Below are 16,990 nucleotides of genomic sequence, written 5' to 3'. Positions count from 1 at the left end.
CAGTAGTGGCTGACACTCTAAGAAAGTTTGATTTTCTGCAAAAGCATAAAGAAATAGAACGCGCATCAGAAAGGTTCCATTTGCAACCTTCTGGCCTAGGATGAGGAACAGGTTTTGATACTCTTTTAAAAAACATACAAAGCCCATTGAAACTTTGGCAGTGATTTGCACTCCTTTACAATCCCAATTGATAATTCAGCACAAGAATTAGGTCCTCATGGTCAAACATAAGTGAGCAAATCAGATGAAAGTTAAATTTTCTCCTGTCATGAACTCACTTTACTGTATCTGTGGTTGTAATGCATGTGACTTACGTTTAGAAATCCCCTAAAGGTGAAGGGCTTCATTGATTTCAACCAACAGAACTAAAATATGCCCTCTTCCCCCAGCTAGGGAAGAAAGTCTGATTTGGGGGCAGCAAAAGCTGCTCATACTAACCCCTGCTCTTCTGCAGTGTATGGCCCGGGAAGCAATTGGTGCTGGCCAAGGAGGGACAAGGCACCCAGGAGATGTGCTCATTCAATATAGTGGCCTGCTTTCCCTAAGGTGTGAATCCCACTACTAATGCAGATGAACCCACAGGTGCAGAGGGGTTCAAACTGCATCCTATCCAGCGCTCATGGTGCTGAATCAATTGTGTAGTGTGACAGCTTTAACTGCAAATTTCCTTGCAGGGGCTAGTCATGGGTTATGGTGCCTGTCACTGCTTTGTTGATGACCCTCCAGTGACCTGGTGTAAAATGACCTGACAATCTCTACTGAACCAATATCCACATCACGAAACCACCCCCATAATTTGCACCATTGCCAGCTGTCTCAACCAAGGCCAATGACTGCCTAGGAGTGGAGATAGATCTACCCAAGTGATGGTCCCTGCAGGACAGAGTTGAGACACACTGGCAGAGAAGCATGAGGAAACTAGCGCTGATGCTGCTCAGACGTACCTGTTCTATGTATAAATGGGCAACATTAAACTTTGGGCTCCCACCCTGCCATCTTCAATTAAAAAGAAACTCCTTGCATGTTACTGCTGGGTTTGCCTTAAGCTGCACTAGCACCCAAACACTAATTAAACAATAGGTATGTATTAAGGGAAAGTACAGTAACAGAAATAACAGGAGTACTTGTGGCACCTTAGAGACTAACAAATTTATTAGAGCATAAGCTTTCGTGGGCTACAACCACGATACAGACTAACACGGCTGCTACTCTGAAACCTACAGTAACAGAGGTCATGAATTTTATTATAATAGAAAGGGCTATTCTTAATAACACCCTGTTTTCAATTGCTTATTCACCATTTGGGCTGAAATTTCCCAGGCTTGCTTTCTGCCTCAGGTTGAATTTTTGGGGGCAAAATATAAACTAATTTGACTGCTACATTCATCAACTTGGGATAGTACCCTATCAATGCAGGCAATTTTTTTCAACTGATTAATGACTGAACATACTAGAGTTCACATCTATATTGTCCTCCAATTTTAGATTTAATATACATAGTGACTAAAGTAAAAATCAGTTGAAACTGAATCTAGCCTGCCTATATTTCTCTGGGGTTGGGTTACCTTTTTTTTTTTTTTTTTTGGTAGGAGCCCTAGGAAAGCAGACCTTCAAACTCAATGGACTCTCTCATGGTTGAATAAACATTTTAAAAAATGTAAAGGTAAACCAAAAGTTTCATGTTTGTTTTCCTATCTTACTCTACTTTTAAGACTACAAATTTGAGGTCAGGAAAGTCTATTTTTTTACCCTGAACCTACTTTATTTTTGGATATAATTCCACTAAGTTGAGCCAAATAAGAAAATGTAACCCTTTAAATACCATGGAACATGTAGCATAATCAAGCAAAAGGGTCTATGGCTGGACACTATATATCCTGATGACAGAACAGTAATTATAAATAATATCTAGCTCTTTGGTAGCACTTTACATCTGATTTCAAAGCACTTCACAAAGGAGGTAAGCAAAATTATCCCCATTTTACTGATGAGGAAATTGGGGCACCGGAAGATGAAGTGACTTGGCCAAGGTCACCTAGCCCTCTAGTGGCAGAACTGGGAATAGAACTCAGGTCTCCTGACTCCTAGTCCAGTGCTCGATCCAGTAGGCCAGTGGTTCTCAACCAGAGATAGGTGTACCCCTGGAGGTATGCAGACATCTTTCAGGGGGTACATCAACATCTAGATATTTGCCTAGTTTTAAAGCAGGCTACATAAAAAGCACTAGCGAAGTCAGTACAAACTAAAATTTCATATAATGACTTGTTTATACTGCTCTGTATATTATACACTGAAGTGTAAGTACAATACTTATATTCCAATTGATTTATTATTGATTATTATATCCAATTATCTTATAATTATATGGTAACAAAAAAAAATCAGTAATAGTGTGCTGTGACACTTTTGTATTTTTATGTCTGATTTTGTAAGCAAAATGTTTTTAAGTGAGGTGAAACTTGGGGGTACACAAGCCAGATCAGACTCCTGAAAAGGGTACAGCAGTCTGGAAAGGTTGAGAGCCACTGTTGTAAACTGCCAATGCTCAGCGCCTCTGAAAACCAAAGCACAATGCCCTAGTTGCTATAGGTACACTGGCACCTCCTGAAAAGCTGTTTGAATTATTTCTTTTAGAAAAAGAATGCTAAAGTTTTGCTTTAAAAACATACCCACACTTTCAGTATATCGATAATACAGCCTAAGAGTCGGGGGAGGGCTGCTCCTCTGCAGACAAACCATGTAGCCACAGAGTCAGGGTTTACAAAACTAAAAAAAGCCCAATCCAAAGCCCAGTGAAATCAATGGAAGGACTCCCTTTCACTTGAAAGAGTTTTGGATTAGAGTCTTAGAAAAACTCATATGTCAAACAGGATAAAACTTAACAGAGGCCAAAGACCAATTTTATTGGGTGGGGATGGCTTGGAGATCTAAGCATCACTTCTGGAAGATCAGGATCCCTGAAATTACAGGTCCCAAATGTGGCAGGATTCACTCAGTAATTCCACCAGAGAGATTTAGCACCACTCAATTTATTGTTTTGAAGATGGAGGGCACAAGAATGACTTTCAGATAAGACCTTATAAACCAAGGGTTCTCAAACTGGGGGCTGGGGCCCCTCAGGAGGTCGTGAGGTTATTACATGGGGGGTCACGAGCTGTCAGCCTCCACCCAAACCCCACTTTGCCTCCAGCATTTATAATGGTGTTAAATATATAAACAAGTGTTTTTAAATTTATAAGGAGGGGGTCACACACACAGGCTTGCTATGTGAAAAGGGTCACCAGTACAAAAGTTTGAGAACCACTGTAATATAAACTATGGTTCTGTCTTCCCCTGCTCCTTCAATGACATGAATGTGCTTTTAGCACCTTTTATAAGAGATGGGGATTGACCTAAGGAGGAGGCAATACAAGGGTGAATGGCAGGAGGCGGAGAGCATACAGGGAGCATTGTGTAGCACTGAAGATGCATAGCAGATGGAAGGGAGAGTATGTGGGAATGGTGTATAACAACCAGCATACCAGGGGGAAGTACATAGTGGGAAACAATGTAAAATGGCGTGTGGCACCCAGTATACATGGCAGCCAGGGTAGGTGAAATGTGGAATAGTGTGTCGCACCCAGTATACATGATATGAGGGAGAAGTGAAATGTGGAATGCTGTTTGGTACTCAGGATACATGGCCCGGGAGTCAGGGGGAGGAGAGGTGAAATTGTGGAATGGTGATTGGCACCCAGGGTACATCTGGGGTGGGGTGGGAGGGCAGGGTGAGATGGTGTATGGCACCCAGGGGGCAATGCAGAATGATGTGTGGTACCCAGGATACACGTCAAGCTATGTGGAATGGTGTATGGCACCCAGGGGGCAATGCAGAATGATGTGTGGTACCCAGGATACACGTCAGGCTATGTGGAATGGTGTATGGCACCCGAGTATATGGCAGAGGTGTGAGGGGGAGTTGGAATGGGAGGCGGCACCTAGCACACATTGCAGGGGGGCTGAGGGGGAACTGTGTGTGTCACCCTGCATACATTGGGGGGAGGGGAAAAGAGGTGTGGCACCCAGCATACATGGGGGGGGTTGAAGTGTGCCATGGTGTATGGCACCCAGGAGAGGTGGCAGGCAATGGGGCACGGCGTATGGCACCCAGGCGTGGCCTGCTGGGCTCTCTCCCCCAGGCCTGCAGCCTATGGCTCTGCTTCCCTTCCCCTGCAGACAGAGCTGGGATCGCATGCTCCAAACCCGCGGGAGTTTGGACCCTTTTCCTGGGAGCGGCTGGAAGCGGAGAGAGAAGGGAGCCCGGCAGGACGCCGTGGCCCCTGGCTGAACCTGGCGCCCGCCGAGAAGTGGGCGGCCCCGCACAGCTGCAAGGAGGGAGGGGGCGGCGCCCCCTCGCAGCGTGCCGAGGAGGCGAGGCAGGGGGAGGAGAGGGCACAGCCGCCGGGGCTGTAACGCACTAGTTCTGCTGGCACTTACTTTTCCACAGCTTCTATAGATCCAGGGATAGGAACTCCGCCTCCTTCTCCTCCACTGTCATACAAGACCCCACTGATATCGAGCAACACTCCCTTAATGCCTGCAAGCTGCTTTGCCCACTCAGCCATAGCGCGCACAGCCCGGCCTGCGGCTTGCAGCTGGTGCATAAGGTCAATTTAGCATAAGGTCAATTTAACTCCGCCGAGTCCAGAGCCCTTCCTTCCGCAAGGGCCGCTGGGAAATGTAGTTTTTCATTGGTGGTAATTTCAGCAGGAGAAGGCAAAGTGCGGGGGGGGGGGGGGGGGAGATGATGGAACGGCGTGTGGCACCCAGCATACCTGGAGGGGGGGTGAGGGAGAGATGGAATGGGGTGTGGCACCCAACATACGTTGGGGGGAGGGGAAACGGGGTGTGGCGCCCAACATATATTGGGGAGGGGCTGAGGGGGGTGGAACGGGGTGTGACTCAGCATACATGGGGATGGAAACGGTGTGTGGCACCCAGCATACATGGGGGGGAGGGGAATGGGGTGTGGCACCCAGCATACATCGGGGGGAGGGGAAACGGGGTGTGGCACCCAGCATATATTGGGAGGGGGAGGGGGACCGGGGTGTGGCACCTAGCATACATGGGGGAGGGGCTGAGGGGGGTGGAACAGAGTGTGGCACCCAGCATACATGGACTGATAACACCATGGAATGGTGTGTGGCACTCATCATACATTGGGGAGGGGCTAAGGAAGGGGGAATGGTGTGTGGCACCCAGCATACATTGGCGGGAGGAGAAACGGGGTGTGGCACCCATCATACATGGGGCGGGTGAAGGGGAGGTGGAATGGTGTGTGGCACCCAGCATACATTGGTGGGAGGAGAAACAGGATGTGGCACCCAGCATACATTGGCGGGAGGAGAAACTGGGTGTGGCACCCAGCATACATTGAGGAGGGTGAGGGGGAGGTTGAATGGTGTGTGGCACCCAGCATACATTGGGGAGGGGAGAGGGAATGGAGTGTGGCACCCAGCATACATTGGCGGGAGGGGAAACAGGGTGTGGCACCCAGCATACATTTGGGAGAGGCTAGGGGGGAGGGGGAATGGTGTGTGGCACCCAGCATACACTGGGGGGGGGAGGGGAAAGGGTGTGTGGGACCCATCATACATGGGGGGGGAGGGGGAATAGGGACTAACGGGCAGGCAGCATTTTCGATTCGCTGCTAGTGATGACAGTGAGCAGGGGGAGAAACAGATTCTCACGGTGGCTGTCTTAAAGAAAGCTTCTATATACAACTTCAGGTCACAATCTGCTTCATTTGTGGTCTTTTATAATAAATAATAGTAATTACTATCATGCTAAGGTCTTGCACTTAGCAATCATCATCACTACCAAGCACACGTCACCCAGCCTTTTACAAGTCATTACAGTAGTATCTACAGCCCACAGCCAAGATGAGGGTCCCTGTGTACTAGGCACTGAACAAACACATAGTAAGCGACTATCTTGTATGGTCACACTTCAGATCACTCACAGACATAGAATCTGATCCCAATCCTAATGAAGTTAATGGTAAAACTGTCATGAATCTCAACAGAAACTCTTTTTATTCAAATCTTCCATTTAAAGAAATCACTCCTGGGCTGAGACCAAACCTTCAGAATAGCATCCTCAGTAAGTTACAGGCACCTGAAAATGACTCATCAGGGAGGAAAGGCTGCACAAGCCTTTCCTACAGGCATTGCTATGTGCTCTGCCTGTAATTTTAAAAGGCTGCAAAAAAGCAGGGCAAGGAGAGAAACAATTTTAAATTCTTTATATTATCTTGCTTTTATTATTTTCATGGAAGGTTGCAGATTGCCAGCCATGGAAACTGACATCCTCTACTTCTCCCCACAATGCAGGCCGCAGTGGAAGCTTCTCCACATTGCCCTACCCTCTGTTCCTCAGTTCTCTAGTGAAGGGACCACTCCCAGGGAAAAGACGGCAGCTGAGTCACAGTCTCCATACCTATTCACTCCTTGGCTTCTGGGATGAGATTGTATACAAGAGAGCCCATTAAATTGATAAGAGAAAGATTAAACCATGTGACACGTTAGCCATGTTGCTTAATGCGCTACTGGAAGGGGCTCCAATACTATGGGGATGAGGATGGTATAAGAACCAGAATAGAATAGAATAGAATAGAATAGAATAGAATAGAATAAAATAGACATATTGCTCTAATGAACAGAATTTGCATTTGTGGTTACCAGTAACAAACAGTTGAGAAAATGAGTGGTCAGCATGATAAAGTGTGTTTGAATAAAGAGAAAATTCCAAAGTATCTAGACACTATGAAAGCTGCTCTTTTGCTCAGAGCAAATGTTAACAACACTTCTTCAATGTTTCACAATAAACTCATTGGGACACTAACTTACTGGGAAAAAATCCTCCATTCTAAGAAATATACATGCCACTGTTGTTGAGTCAGACGCTGCCAGTAGTAACAATGGCACACACTTATTTTTTAAAAGTGTAGTTTTGTGTGTCTTTTGTGGGAGTATTCCATGACCCTGAAAATGTTGCCACAAAAGTGTCTTGGGTTTTGATTTTGAAAACATGGTCACCTTCACATTAGGGCCTCAGTTTTCAAAAGTGCCCTCTAATTTTGGGGGCCTCCGTTTTTGCCTGACTTAGGCACATAGAGCCTGATTTTCAGAGGCACTGTGCACTGAATTCAGTAGAATGACTTGGTATAAATATGGGTTGCCAGCTCGGATCCCATTTGTTATATTGACTGCTTTTTAAGCTCAGCATTTGCAGCACAGGCATATTACCATGCACATTTTTGCAGTGTAGTAGAGATTTGATGTAAGTATAAAATGGGACCCATAGAGAGCATATTTATTTTAACTGAGGCTGTGTTGATCAAAAAAGTAGCAGAAAGCCTGGCAAGACCATTTTGACCCAGCCAAAATACAGACTAAGCTGTACCTTACAAAGTTTGTGCCTTTACATACAGTACATCCCACTACCTCATAGAAACAATTGAAAAAACACTAGCCTGCACATAAAGAATTGGACTAATCCTCACTATTTTATAATCATGGGTAAGATTTTATCAGTTGTGTTCCAGCCTTACTGATAATATTGTTTTCCCCTTGATACAATGCAGCTAGTTTTTGTTCTTAATACTAGCAATAGCCTGCCACAATTCACATACAATATAAGAAACTGTGTTGGAATTATAGTCCACTTTGTTTTGAAAAAAAGCAGAGTAGCCTTGGCACCACTGATTTGCATCACTGCTTCTGGAATAGCCACTGGCTTCTCCTTACAGATAATATCTAAACAGTGAAATTCATTAAATAGACCCAGAAATGGATCAGGTTATTTAAAACAACATCGCTAATGGTGCAATATCTCAGCTGTCCACACTGATAGTGAACATTGTCTTGGATAGTGTTATCAGTCCAGGACACCCGCTATGAATATTGATCCAGAGCTTGTTACAGCCATCACTTGCCGTCAGGACAGGTCAGGGTTGAAACCCACCTAGCATCAAAGCAATTTAAAGACAGGACTCAGACTGAATTTTAATGCCTGAGCTGAGAAACGAACCAACTTCAAGCAAACAGTTAAGACTAATATGTGTGTGTGTGCACATGTGTATGTTAAACTGACAATATGTGAAGATATCTGCTAGCTCAAAAATTTGTATCTTTAAGAATTCCATTACTACAACTCACCTTTTACAATTGTACAGCCACAATATTAAAATATATCCACAAGGCTATATTTTGTAATCTTACATATATGAGATGGTTTGGATTTTCTCTTCCAAAATAAGGCCCTGATCCTGCAAAGACCTATGCATGTGCTTTAAGTTAAGTTAATGCATGCATGGACCAGAGGAATATTTCCATATCACAGCATCTGCGATGGCATCATAACTGTTTCTAAGTAATTCGTTACACCACAGTTACTAGGACTAGCGTGTTGAGTTTTAAAGAGGATCACGTTTCAGACATATTGATAAGAAATATTTAAAGGTCTGGTATCTATTTTCCTTAGTTGATCACACTAAGAACGATATCCATAAGCTGTGACCAGGGCCACCCAGAGGATTCAGGGGGCCTGGGGCAAAGCAATTTTGGGGGCCCCTTCCATAAAAAAAAGTTGCAATACAATAGAATACTATATTCTTGTGGGGGCCCCTGTGGGGCCCGGGGCCTGGGGCAAATTGCCCCACTTGCCCTCCCCTCTGGGCAGCCCTGGCTGTGACTATTACTCTTCCCCTTCTTTCCTTTTCCTACTCCCTTCTTCCCTACCTCTATCCCAATTAAAAAAAAAATACAATCTAAGTATCTAACAAAGCAGTGCCAATTCTTTACTAGTTTCATTTGTCCCTAGCCACTGTCTGTTTGTACCTTTAGATTGGAAGCCCTTCAAGTCAAAGATTGTCTCTTTTTTATGTTTGTATAGTGCTCAGCACAGTAGAACACCACACTAATTGTAGCATTTGGGCACTGCCATAATATAAATGATGATAATAATTAATCATAATAATTCTGTAATTTGATTCCTGCACATCTTCATCTTTTTTGTCTCTCTTGCTTCCTATTCAATTATTTTAGGTTCTGTGGTATCAAAATGGAAAATAAGGGTCAGATTCTGCCACTTTTAATTCCATTACCTTAGTACTGTCATATTTTGTTTTGTTTTATTTCTTTAGATTTAACAATAATTTTATCCATACAGAAGCTCTGAGCACCCTAAAATAATTAATTTCAATGGGACAACTGGCAGTGTAAGATACTACTCAACATGAATAAGGGTGGCAGAATCGAGGGCATACTACAGTGCAAAATACGTGTTAACAAGATGATTCCCAAATACAGACAACATTAATATTGCCATCCCCAAATCCTTCACCCACAAATAATATTCCTTTTTTCAATGTTCATCCTGATTTGTCAGGTCAAATGCAAACACCAGAGTGTGAGAAGAAAATCCACCTTATAGATACTGTACACACAGTTTAGTTAGTGTGAAGTTTAAAAAATATACAGCTCTGTGATTGCTTAAACTGGTTATGGGGACTCCCCCCATCCCTAGTTGTGGTCCTGTCAGACCATGGGGATGGCACACTGGTTGAGTGGTATAGAGAAGCATGCCCTGCTTTTGCCAGCCCTCTACCTGTTTTATATATGAATAAAGGATTTTATTCTCCTGTAGAATAGGAGTCACTTCCATTGAGAGTTATTCCTGTCCTGTGGTAGGGGAGAATCAAGCCATCACCTTAATCTGCCGAGAGCGAGACAGAGAGAGAGAGAGCAAGCATGATTATAACCTCTTGTTCAATACTGTAGAATATAAATATTTATTTCTGCCACTGACTTGGTGTGCGAGCTTGGGTAACTCACTCACCTCACTTGTGCCTCAGCTTCCTCATCCATAAAAGAGGAATCATATATACTCCATAGGGGTACTGTGAGGATTAATTAGCTTGGACCCAATGCTGCCCTTCATGCAGTGTGGTGACATAGGGGCTGATCCAAAACCCACTGGGGCTAATGGCAAGACTCTCTGTTACTTCAGCAGGTTTTGGGTCAGGCCCATAGTTTTGTCACTGATGTCAATGCCACAACCCTCAAGGAATTCAATGAGTGCAGGATCTCATTCTTAATCTTTGAACCACATTTAGATGACATAAAATGCCATATAAGTGCTTAATATTTTTCTGGGACTTTTTAAAACAGAAGGCTCAGTCCTGCATACTTTGCAAACTCCCACTGACTTCACTGGGAACTTTGGATACACAAGGAATGCAGGATCAAGCCCTTAGATCTAAAGGTGGTTTATACTGTACTCTGTGCTAAGTAGTAACATAATAATGCTGGAATAACAGAAGCCATATGTGTGCAGTTGCTCAAGAAAATTTGACCATGCTGTATAAAGATAATATATATTTAAATAGCAATAACCTAAGCCCTGTGTTTTGTTTAATTATTAAAATTCTTGAATTTTAAAAGATGCTACTTAGATCACTCTTACTTTAGTCTGTTTTCATATTTGACTTATTTTACTTTCTCTTGAGGCTGTAAAACAGGTTCAGTCCCTCCTTCGCTGAATGCTGAAGGTAAAATCCCAGCTAGTAGATGGTTTGCATTATAGAGAATTTTAGCGGGGAAGTTGGTAGGTGTTTTAGAGCCTGGATGAATACTGCGGCAGGCAAGGGGTGGAGAAGTGGCCGTTTGAATGAGAAATGCTAAAAGGACATTGCTGCTTTAAAAGCTCATTTACAATGCCAGCTGGGTATAGGAGGCCTAGAGCTATAATGAGGTGGTTTCTCCTCCTCTTCCTATTTCATACCTGCTAAGACAATATTAATTGCTAACCTATTGCTCCATAACAAAATCGAGAGGGGTTGGCAGTCAGAAGGTTGCAGGAGGGGTGGGGAAAGGAGATCATTAGCCTCCCCGTGCTATTTCCGGATGGATGGTCCTTGAAAAACCTTCTAATTTGCCTTTAAAAGATGTCATGTCATGTCCCAGGCTGCAACCTGTTCGGCCTACAAGGGGTATGATGTGTTCCCAAACCGCAAAGAGACTTACCCTGTGAACTGATTGCTTAGAAGTCCTTTGAATTCCTTGCACTCTGAGGATACTGAGTTCTCTTTTAATGTCTGCCTGATGCCTCCGACCGTGCACCATTGTCAATTAAAATACATTTTTGGAATCAACGTATTTCAGTGGGTTTTAAAATCAGTGTGCAATGAAACTCCTGTAGGACAACCTCGCTATTAGAACCTTTTCTGCTACAAAGGCGTGTGTAGGGTCGGGGCGATTTTGGCCGGCAAAGGGGCTGGTGGGCCTGAAATGGTCCATCGGAGGGTTGAAAGCATTGCAATTTCTATGCACTTTCCCCAATCATATTGCGAATCCAGGTCAGATCTGGAGTGGAGATTTTCGAAGCCATGGGGTTTTCTGCATCTGAGAACGTGCGGAAGCGGCACACTTTGTATACACGTTGTTACAACATGTTGCTGTTCCCCGGTGGCCTCTAAGGAAAGGGCACACGTTATGCATGTTGGTACTGCGATGTCCAAAGTGCTAGGTTAAAACTAGACTCCGTCATTCATTTGTAAGTGGAGCTATAGATTCCCCCAAATCAAACATCTGTGCTCCTCTGGGATTTTAACCCCTCCTCTGCAGGGGTTAACCCCCCCCTCCCCATGACACGTTACTCTGGGAGACACGTCTCGCTCACACCACACACACACACACACACACACACACAAGCTGCGTGTGTGAGATCCAACCGGCGGCTCTTGCCTTAATGACACTAGTGCAGCTTTCAAAGACCCCTCTGAAGGCAGCCTGCGCTGCTCTCTCCACGTGGCTGGGGCAGCCAGGCTGGTCGGAAAGCGGAGAAAGTGCCAATGGCTGTGCAGCCCCCTCCTCTGCCCCCACCCCCACTTCCAACCCTTTCACTTTCCAAGCCTGCATCCTCCTCCTAGACCGAAGCAGAGGAGCCGCTTCACTCCAGAAGGACATCTGCAAAGCGCAAGCTTGCACACCTCAGGACTCTTCCTCCTACGGACAGCGTCCCCGGGGGATCTAACCTGCGGCGAGCGGGACTGAAAGCCACGCATCGAGCGAAGGCATCTTTGGCATCACGTCTCTCCTCCCTGCGAGCAGTTGGCCAATTGTCCGTGCATTTAACTGGGGGCACCACAACTCTTTCGGGATCTTTGAGGGGGGAATGCTGGAATGTCAGGACAGTGGGGCCAAGGTGGCCCCCATCCATCATAAAATCTCCTTCTCCATCTTAGACATCCTGGATCCCCAGAAATTTACCAGGAAAAGCAATCCGGCGGCACAGAGCAGGGGCAGCATCTCGCATTCAGGAGAGCAAGAGAAAAGTTTTGGCAGAGTTGAAGTAGAAAAGGATACCGCGAATCAAAGGAGCAGCAGGGATACACTAGAGGCATATGGTAGGAATGCATTCAATCTGCATGGTTATTTTCAAACAAATTAATAGGAAACAGTGTCCTGTCTATCAGCTGAAAGGGGTCGGTTCCATAAATTGTGTGCGCATTCTAAAACAAATTGGATTAAAAACAATGAGGATTATGTTTTAGTGTGTTTGCGAGGTGTTTAGCTGGTGTGCAGGAAGAGGTCATGTAACAGGCAACAGAACGGGTCTGTATTTTGTTTAAAACCTGATGATAAAAAAAAAAAGCTAGTTGACTGTCTCGTTTTGATGCTGAACTATTTGAGCACCTGAATTAGAATGGGAGTAGAGCCACGACTCCCACAGAACAGCAATACATTGCTGATGAGCATAAGTCAAAATTGGCTCGTGCAGCCTGTGTCAGCGATGGACACGGAGATATTTATTAACCCCTTCCGCAGAATGTTTCCCAAGGAAGGGCAGGCAGCAGCGGTAAGCCGCTCCTGGTGTGGGGACATGTCACCTTTAAGAAGTTGCCATGGAAAACTGCTTTGGGAGAAAGGTCATTAGGTGCAGATTTCCTTGAGCCGTGACCCTGCTCGGGTCACCGCTTATACCGCAGCGCCCCCAGGTCTGATGGGAAACCAAAAGTTAGATGCAATTGTTTTCGACTCCAGCTTGTTGGCTGGCCCTGATTGGCACTGGGACAGCCAGGCTGGATAATTGTTCAAATCGTCCCCACAAGAGGATGCCTTAGCTGCCCATTGATCGATATCCTATTACTGACTCCTGCATATCTCCTTCCCACAGCTTGCAGTACCAACTTCAAACCTCTTTCCCCCTGCCTGATCCTAATATTGTTCGATTAAAACTTACCTTTAATAGATGACATCTATCGATCCGCCCCTCACAAATCTGAAACTCTATTAGCACGGCGGGGAAGAGCAGATGGAAAGGGGGAGGGGATTTTTGTCTCTTTAAAGGGGACTTTAATAACTTATTTAATTGGCCAGAGATCCATGACCGCCGCACACAAACGAGTTTCGCACAGCTTGGAGCACATAAAGGGTTTATCATATTAGACAGTCAGGTTTTTCTTAAAGGGCAAATGATCATTTAAAAAAAATCTGATTTTTTAAAAAATATTTTAGGAGGGAAGAAAATCCCAAGTTTTCTCCCGTTCTAAAGACGGATCGGAAAGAAGAGCTCCCTTAAATTGCTCATTCTGGGGGCAGAAGGGGGGGTGTCTTTTGCAAGCTGAGTTTAATAAACAAATGTGGAATTGACATCAGCCGGCAGCAGGCGCCTGCCCCAGCCGCGCGTGTCCCCGGTGACACAGATGCGTGCGGAGAGCAGCTGGCGGGAGGGGAGCGCTGGCGCAGGTCAGCTTCGATCAGCGGCAGGCGCAGGGATGTGGCAGGGGAAGGGCTCATCCTGTCACTCTGATCAGCCCCCTTCTTTCCCTTAGATGCCAACTCCAAGGAAGAGAGCGAGGCGGCGTCCACACTGGAGGGCTCCGCGTGCGAGGGGGAGGAGCCGGCCCCGGGACCGGACCGGAGCCAGCCCGCAGCAGCCCCACCGCGCTTGCACGACTTCCCCGGCTCGCCTGATCCGGAGGAGAGAGACGATCCCGGCTCCCCGCGAGCCTCCAAGCGGCGCCGCGCCGAGCCGAGCTGTGCCAAGCCCCGGCGGGCCCGGACGGCCTTTACGTACGAGCAGCTGGTGGCCCTGGAGAACAAGTTCAGGGCCACCCGCTACCTGTCGGTGTGCGAGCGCCTCAACCTGGCGCTGTCGCTCAGCCTGACCGAGACCCAGGTCAAAATCTGGTTCCAGAACAGACGGACCAAGTGGAAGAAGCAGAACCCCGGGGCGGACGGGGCGGTGCCGCCGGCAGCCAGTGCCGCGGCGCCCCCTTGCGGAGCAGGCGGCGGCAGCCCCAGCCCGCCGGGCCCTAGCGCCCTGGCCTTCCAGACTTTCTCCTCCTACCCCGCCGCCAATGTCCTCTTCCCAGCGGCTGCTCCCCTGCCCCTGGCCGCGGCGCCGTTCCTCAGCCCGGCCTACCTGGCCCCCTTCTACACCCCGCACCTCTAAAGAGCCCGCCCGACAAGTTCCAGCCTTCCCCAGCCTCCGCGCCCCTGGGCTGGGGGCAGCCCGCGGGGGCTCAGCACGTGGGTGTGTCTTGCTGCCCCTCCGCCAAGGGCGTTCACAACCCCCGCGCTCCCCTCCCGGGGGGATCTCAGCCCCTTAGCCGGCACCCTGCTCACGTGAACACCCGCCACAAGAGCAACAGACATCGCCTTTGCCATCGCAGGGAGTGTCCCTCCCGCCCCGGCTTCCCCTCTCCCCCGGCTGGAAGGAATGGCAGAGGGACGCAGGGCACGCGCGCTCTGTTGCTGGAGGTGTCCAGTTCAGACAGCAGCGGTCCAGTGTTTGCTGTCTATGTGACCGACCGGAGCGTGCAGTCAGAACCGAGGAGAGACTGCTCGTATGCAACATGGAGTTTGGAAACTGGAGAACTTTAATAAAACGTGCATTGCACTACGCTCAGGTTTGCCATCTTCCCACGTGTTTGGTATTTTAAAGCATCCTTCCCCAGCATAGTTTACGCCCGATCTTGGTCCCACCGCGACGAATGGGAGTTTTGCCATTGGCTTCCGTGGGAGCCAGGGTCGGGCTCCTCCCGTTAATCCCTTTAAATTGATGGATATCTATGAGCAGAGCAGCCGCGCTTCTGTAAAGGCATATTTGAGTTCAAGTGTAGTTTGTGGCATGTAATGATTGATTTCTTAGATTATACTTCACACTTGTGCTGCGCTATATCTTTGGATAAACAAAAATAAAGGTCCTAATATACATAGATAAACGACTATGACAAACCAAACGGGTGGAACATTCAAATGCAGACATTAAGTGGTCCAAATATTTATACACACATATATCATTTAATATTTTTCCTCATTAGGCTCCAGAGTTCAAATGTACATTTCTGATGGTTGCATGGTAATTTAAAGTGTAAGAAGTTGATTTTTTTCTAGTCGTCACAGAAACATGTTTTCGGGGGGGGGGGGGAACCACTGGATTTTATTAGCATATTTGAGATGTAATCATAGGCATAAGAGATGGAAAAGATAACCCTCTTTACATTTACTGTACCTAACACTAATTCTCCCAAGTTCCTCTCCTGAAGTTTCCTTTTAAAACATTTCTCTTTGTAATTTGGCTTGGCAGGGCATACCTCAGAACCTGAAAACTCAGAAACTCTGACACTAGTTACTGTCGCTTTTATATGAATGAGCCTGATAAGAACTAAAGATGCCTCTAAGCCCCACTTTTATCTCTGGAGATCAGTTACCTGTTTCAGGTGGGTAATACAACCTTGTAAAGGGCCAATTGCTGTAACCTTTAAAATCATGTTAAAAAATTGAAAGCTAGGTGTCTGGCATCCCAAGAAATTAATGAAGAGAGTTTGCTAGTGGGAATAGGAAAGTACTACTGCTTACTGCTACTTGAAACCTTAGTTCTGTAATTGTCAGGCAGGGTGTGGGAAACCTGGCTGACAAATGAGGAAGTATCCAATTATTGGTGATATACCTGCTACCTCTCTACCTTTCATTTCTACTGACTTCGGTGGGCTTTGGATCAGGCCTTAGATCAAAAGAGCTTTTTTCTGCAATTATTCTTTTAATAACACAGCATTAATGCCAAATGAAGTAGAAAACATACATCATAGAAAAGTATTACATTCTTATTTTTAAAAGGGGTGGTTGTGGTAGAAAATATTTAAAGTGCAGAGCTTCCAGTATGCAGTGCACTCTTTTTCCATAACAGAGGAATCTGATTTTTTTTAAAGGATTTGTTAGAGAGGAAAATCACATTTCATTTTCATCATTACAAGCACCACAACGAAAAAGAATTTTAGCTGGGGGCTTATCCATCCCTGAACTGCCAGGAAGTAATTGGTTCACAAAAATCTGTCTCATGCAGTTTGCACAAATTATTACAACATGTTGTTCAAGAACGTATCTCTTCAGTGTCATGATGCTGAAAGTGCACATTGGCTTTCCAACCAAAAAGGTAGCTGGTAAGTCCTATCTATCTATAGGTGTGTTTGTCTAAATAAAGCAGTTTTAAAAATTATACTTTGTTTAATTGTTCTTAATAATTCTCAGATGAAATTATTTTTGTTTTGTGGGCCTTTTTTCCCCCCAGGGTCCAAACCTAGATAACGCCTTGCAAAACTAACCTGGCCATGATGACCCCAGGGAGAATCCTAAAACTCCTTGGTTCCTGAGCCATCATTTTCAGTTCTGTAAAACCCATGAACCCTCTAGCGGCCAGATAGAGTTACTGCATTTATTCTCTTACCAGAAGGTCAGTGGACCAGCCTCCTCTTATGGTACCAACCAATCATAGAATCATAGAACTGGAAAGGGCCTCGAGAGATCATCTAGTCCAGTCCCCTGCACTCAAGGCAGGACTAAGTATTATCTATACCATCCCTGACAATGCTTCTTCATAAATAGACTGAAGACTGGTAAAGGCGACAGTAAAGTGGACACCTGTTTTTAAGCAAATCACCTTC

The 16,990-nt window shown here is 45.9% G+C and overlaps 2 protein-coding genes across 2 annotated transcripts in view; one reads left to right on the top strand and one right to left on the bottom strand.

The window, feature by feature from the left end:
- Positions 1-4,649, bottom strand: part of LHPP (phospholysine phosphohistidine inorganic pyrophosphate phosphatase) — a 185,606-nt gene extending 180,957 nt beyond the window's left edge. Inside the window, exon 1 of the mRNA XM_065408024.1 lies at positions 4,477-4,649. Within this exon, the coding sequence (XP_065264096.1) occupies positions 4,477-4,643 (167 nt within the window). The 5' untranslated portion in view covers positions 4,644-4,649. The remainder of the gene's footprint in view (positions 1-4,476) is intronic.
- A 7,567-nt stretch (positions 4,650-12,216) lies between these two features.
- Positions 12,217-14,499, top strand: NKX1-2 (NK1 homeobox 2). The gene is made up of 2 exons (XM_065408575.1): positions 12,217-12,448; positions 13,877-14,499. The coding sequence occupies exons 1-2, from the start codon at positions 12,217-12,219 to the stop codon at positions 14,497-14,499; spliced, it is 855 nt and encodes a 284-aa protein (XP_065264647.1).
- Positions 14,500-16,990: the final 2,491 nt, after the last annotated feature.

Source organism: Emys orbicularis, chromosome 7 (assembly GCF_028017835.1).
Source record: "Emys orbicularis isolate rEmyOrb1 chromosome 7, rEmyOrb1.hap1, whole genome shotgun sequence".
NCBI classification, from domain to species: Eukaryota; Metazoa; Chordata; order Testudines; family Emydidae; genus Emys; species Emys orbicularis.
The sequence above is the reverse complement of the archived record's forward strand: the minus strand, read 5'-3'. Positions and strand labels throughout refer to the sequence as shown.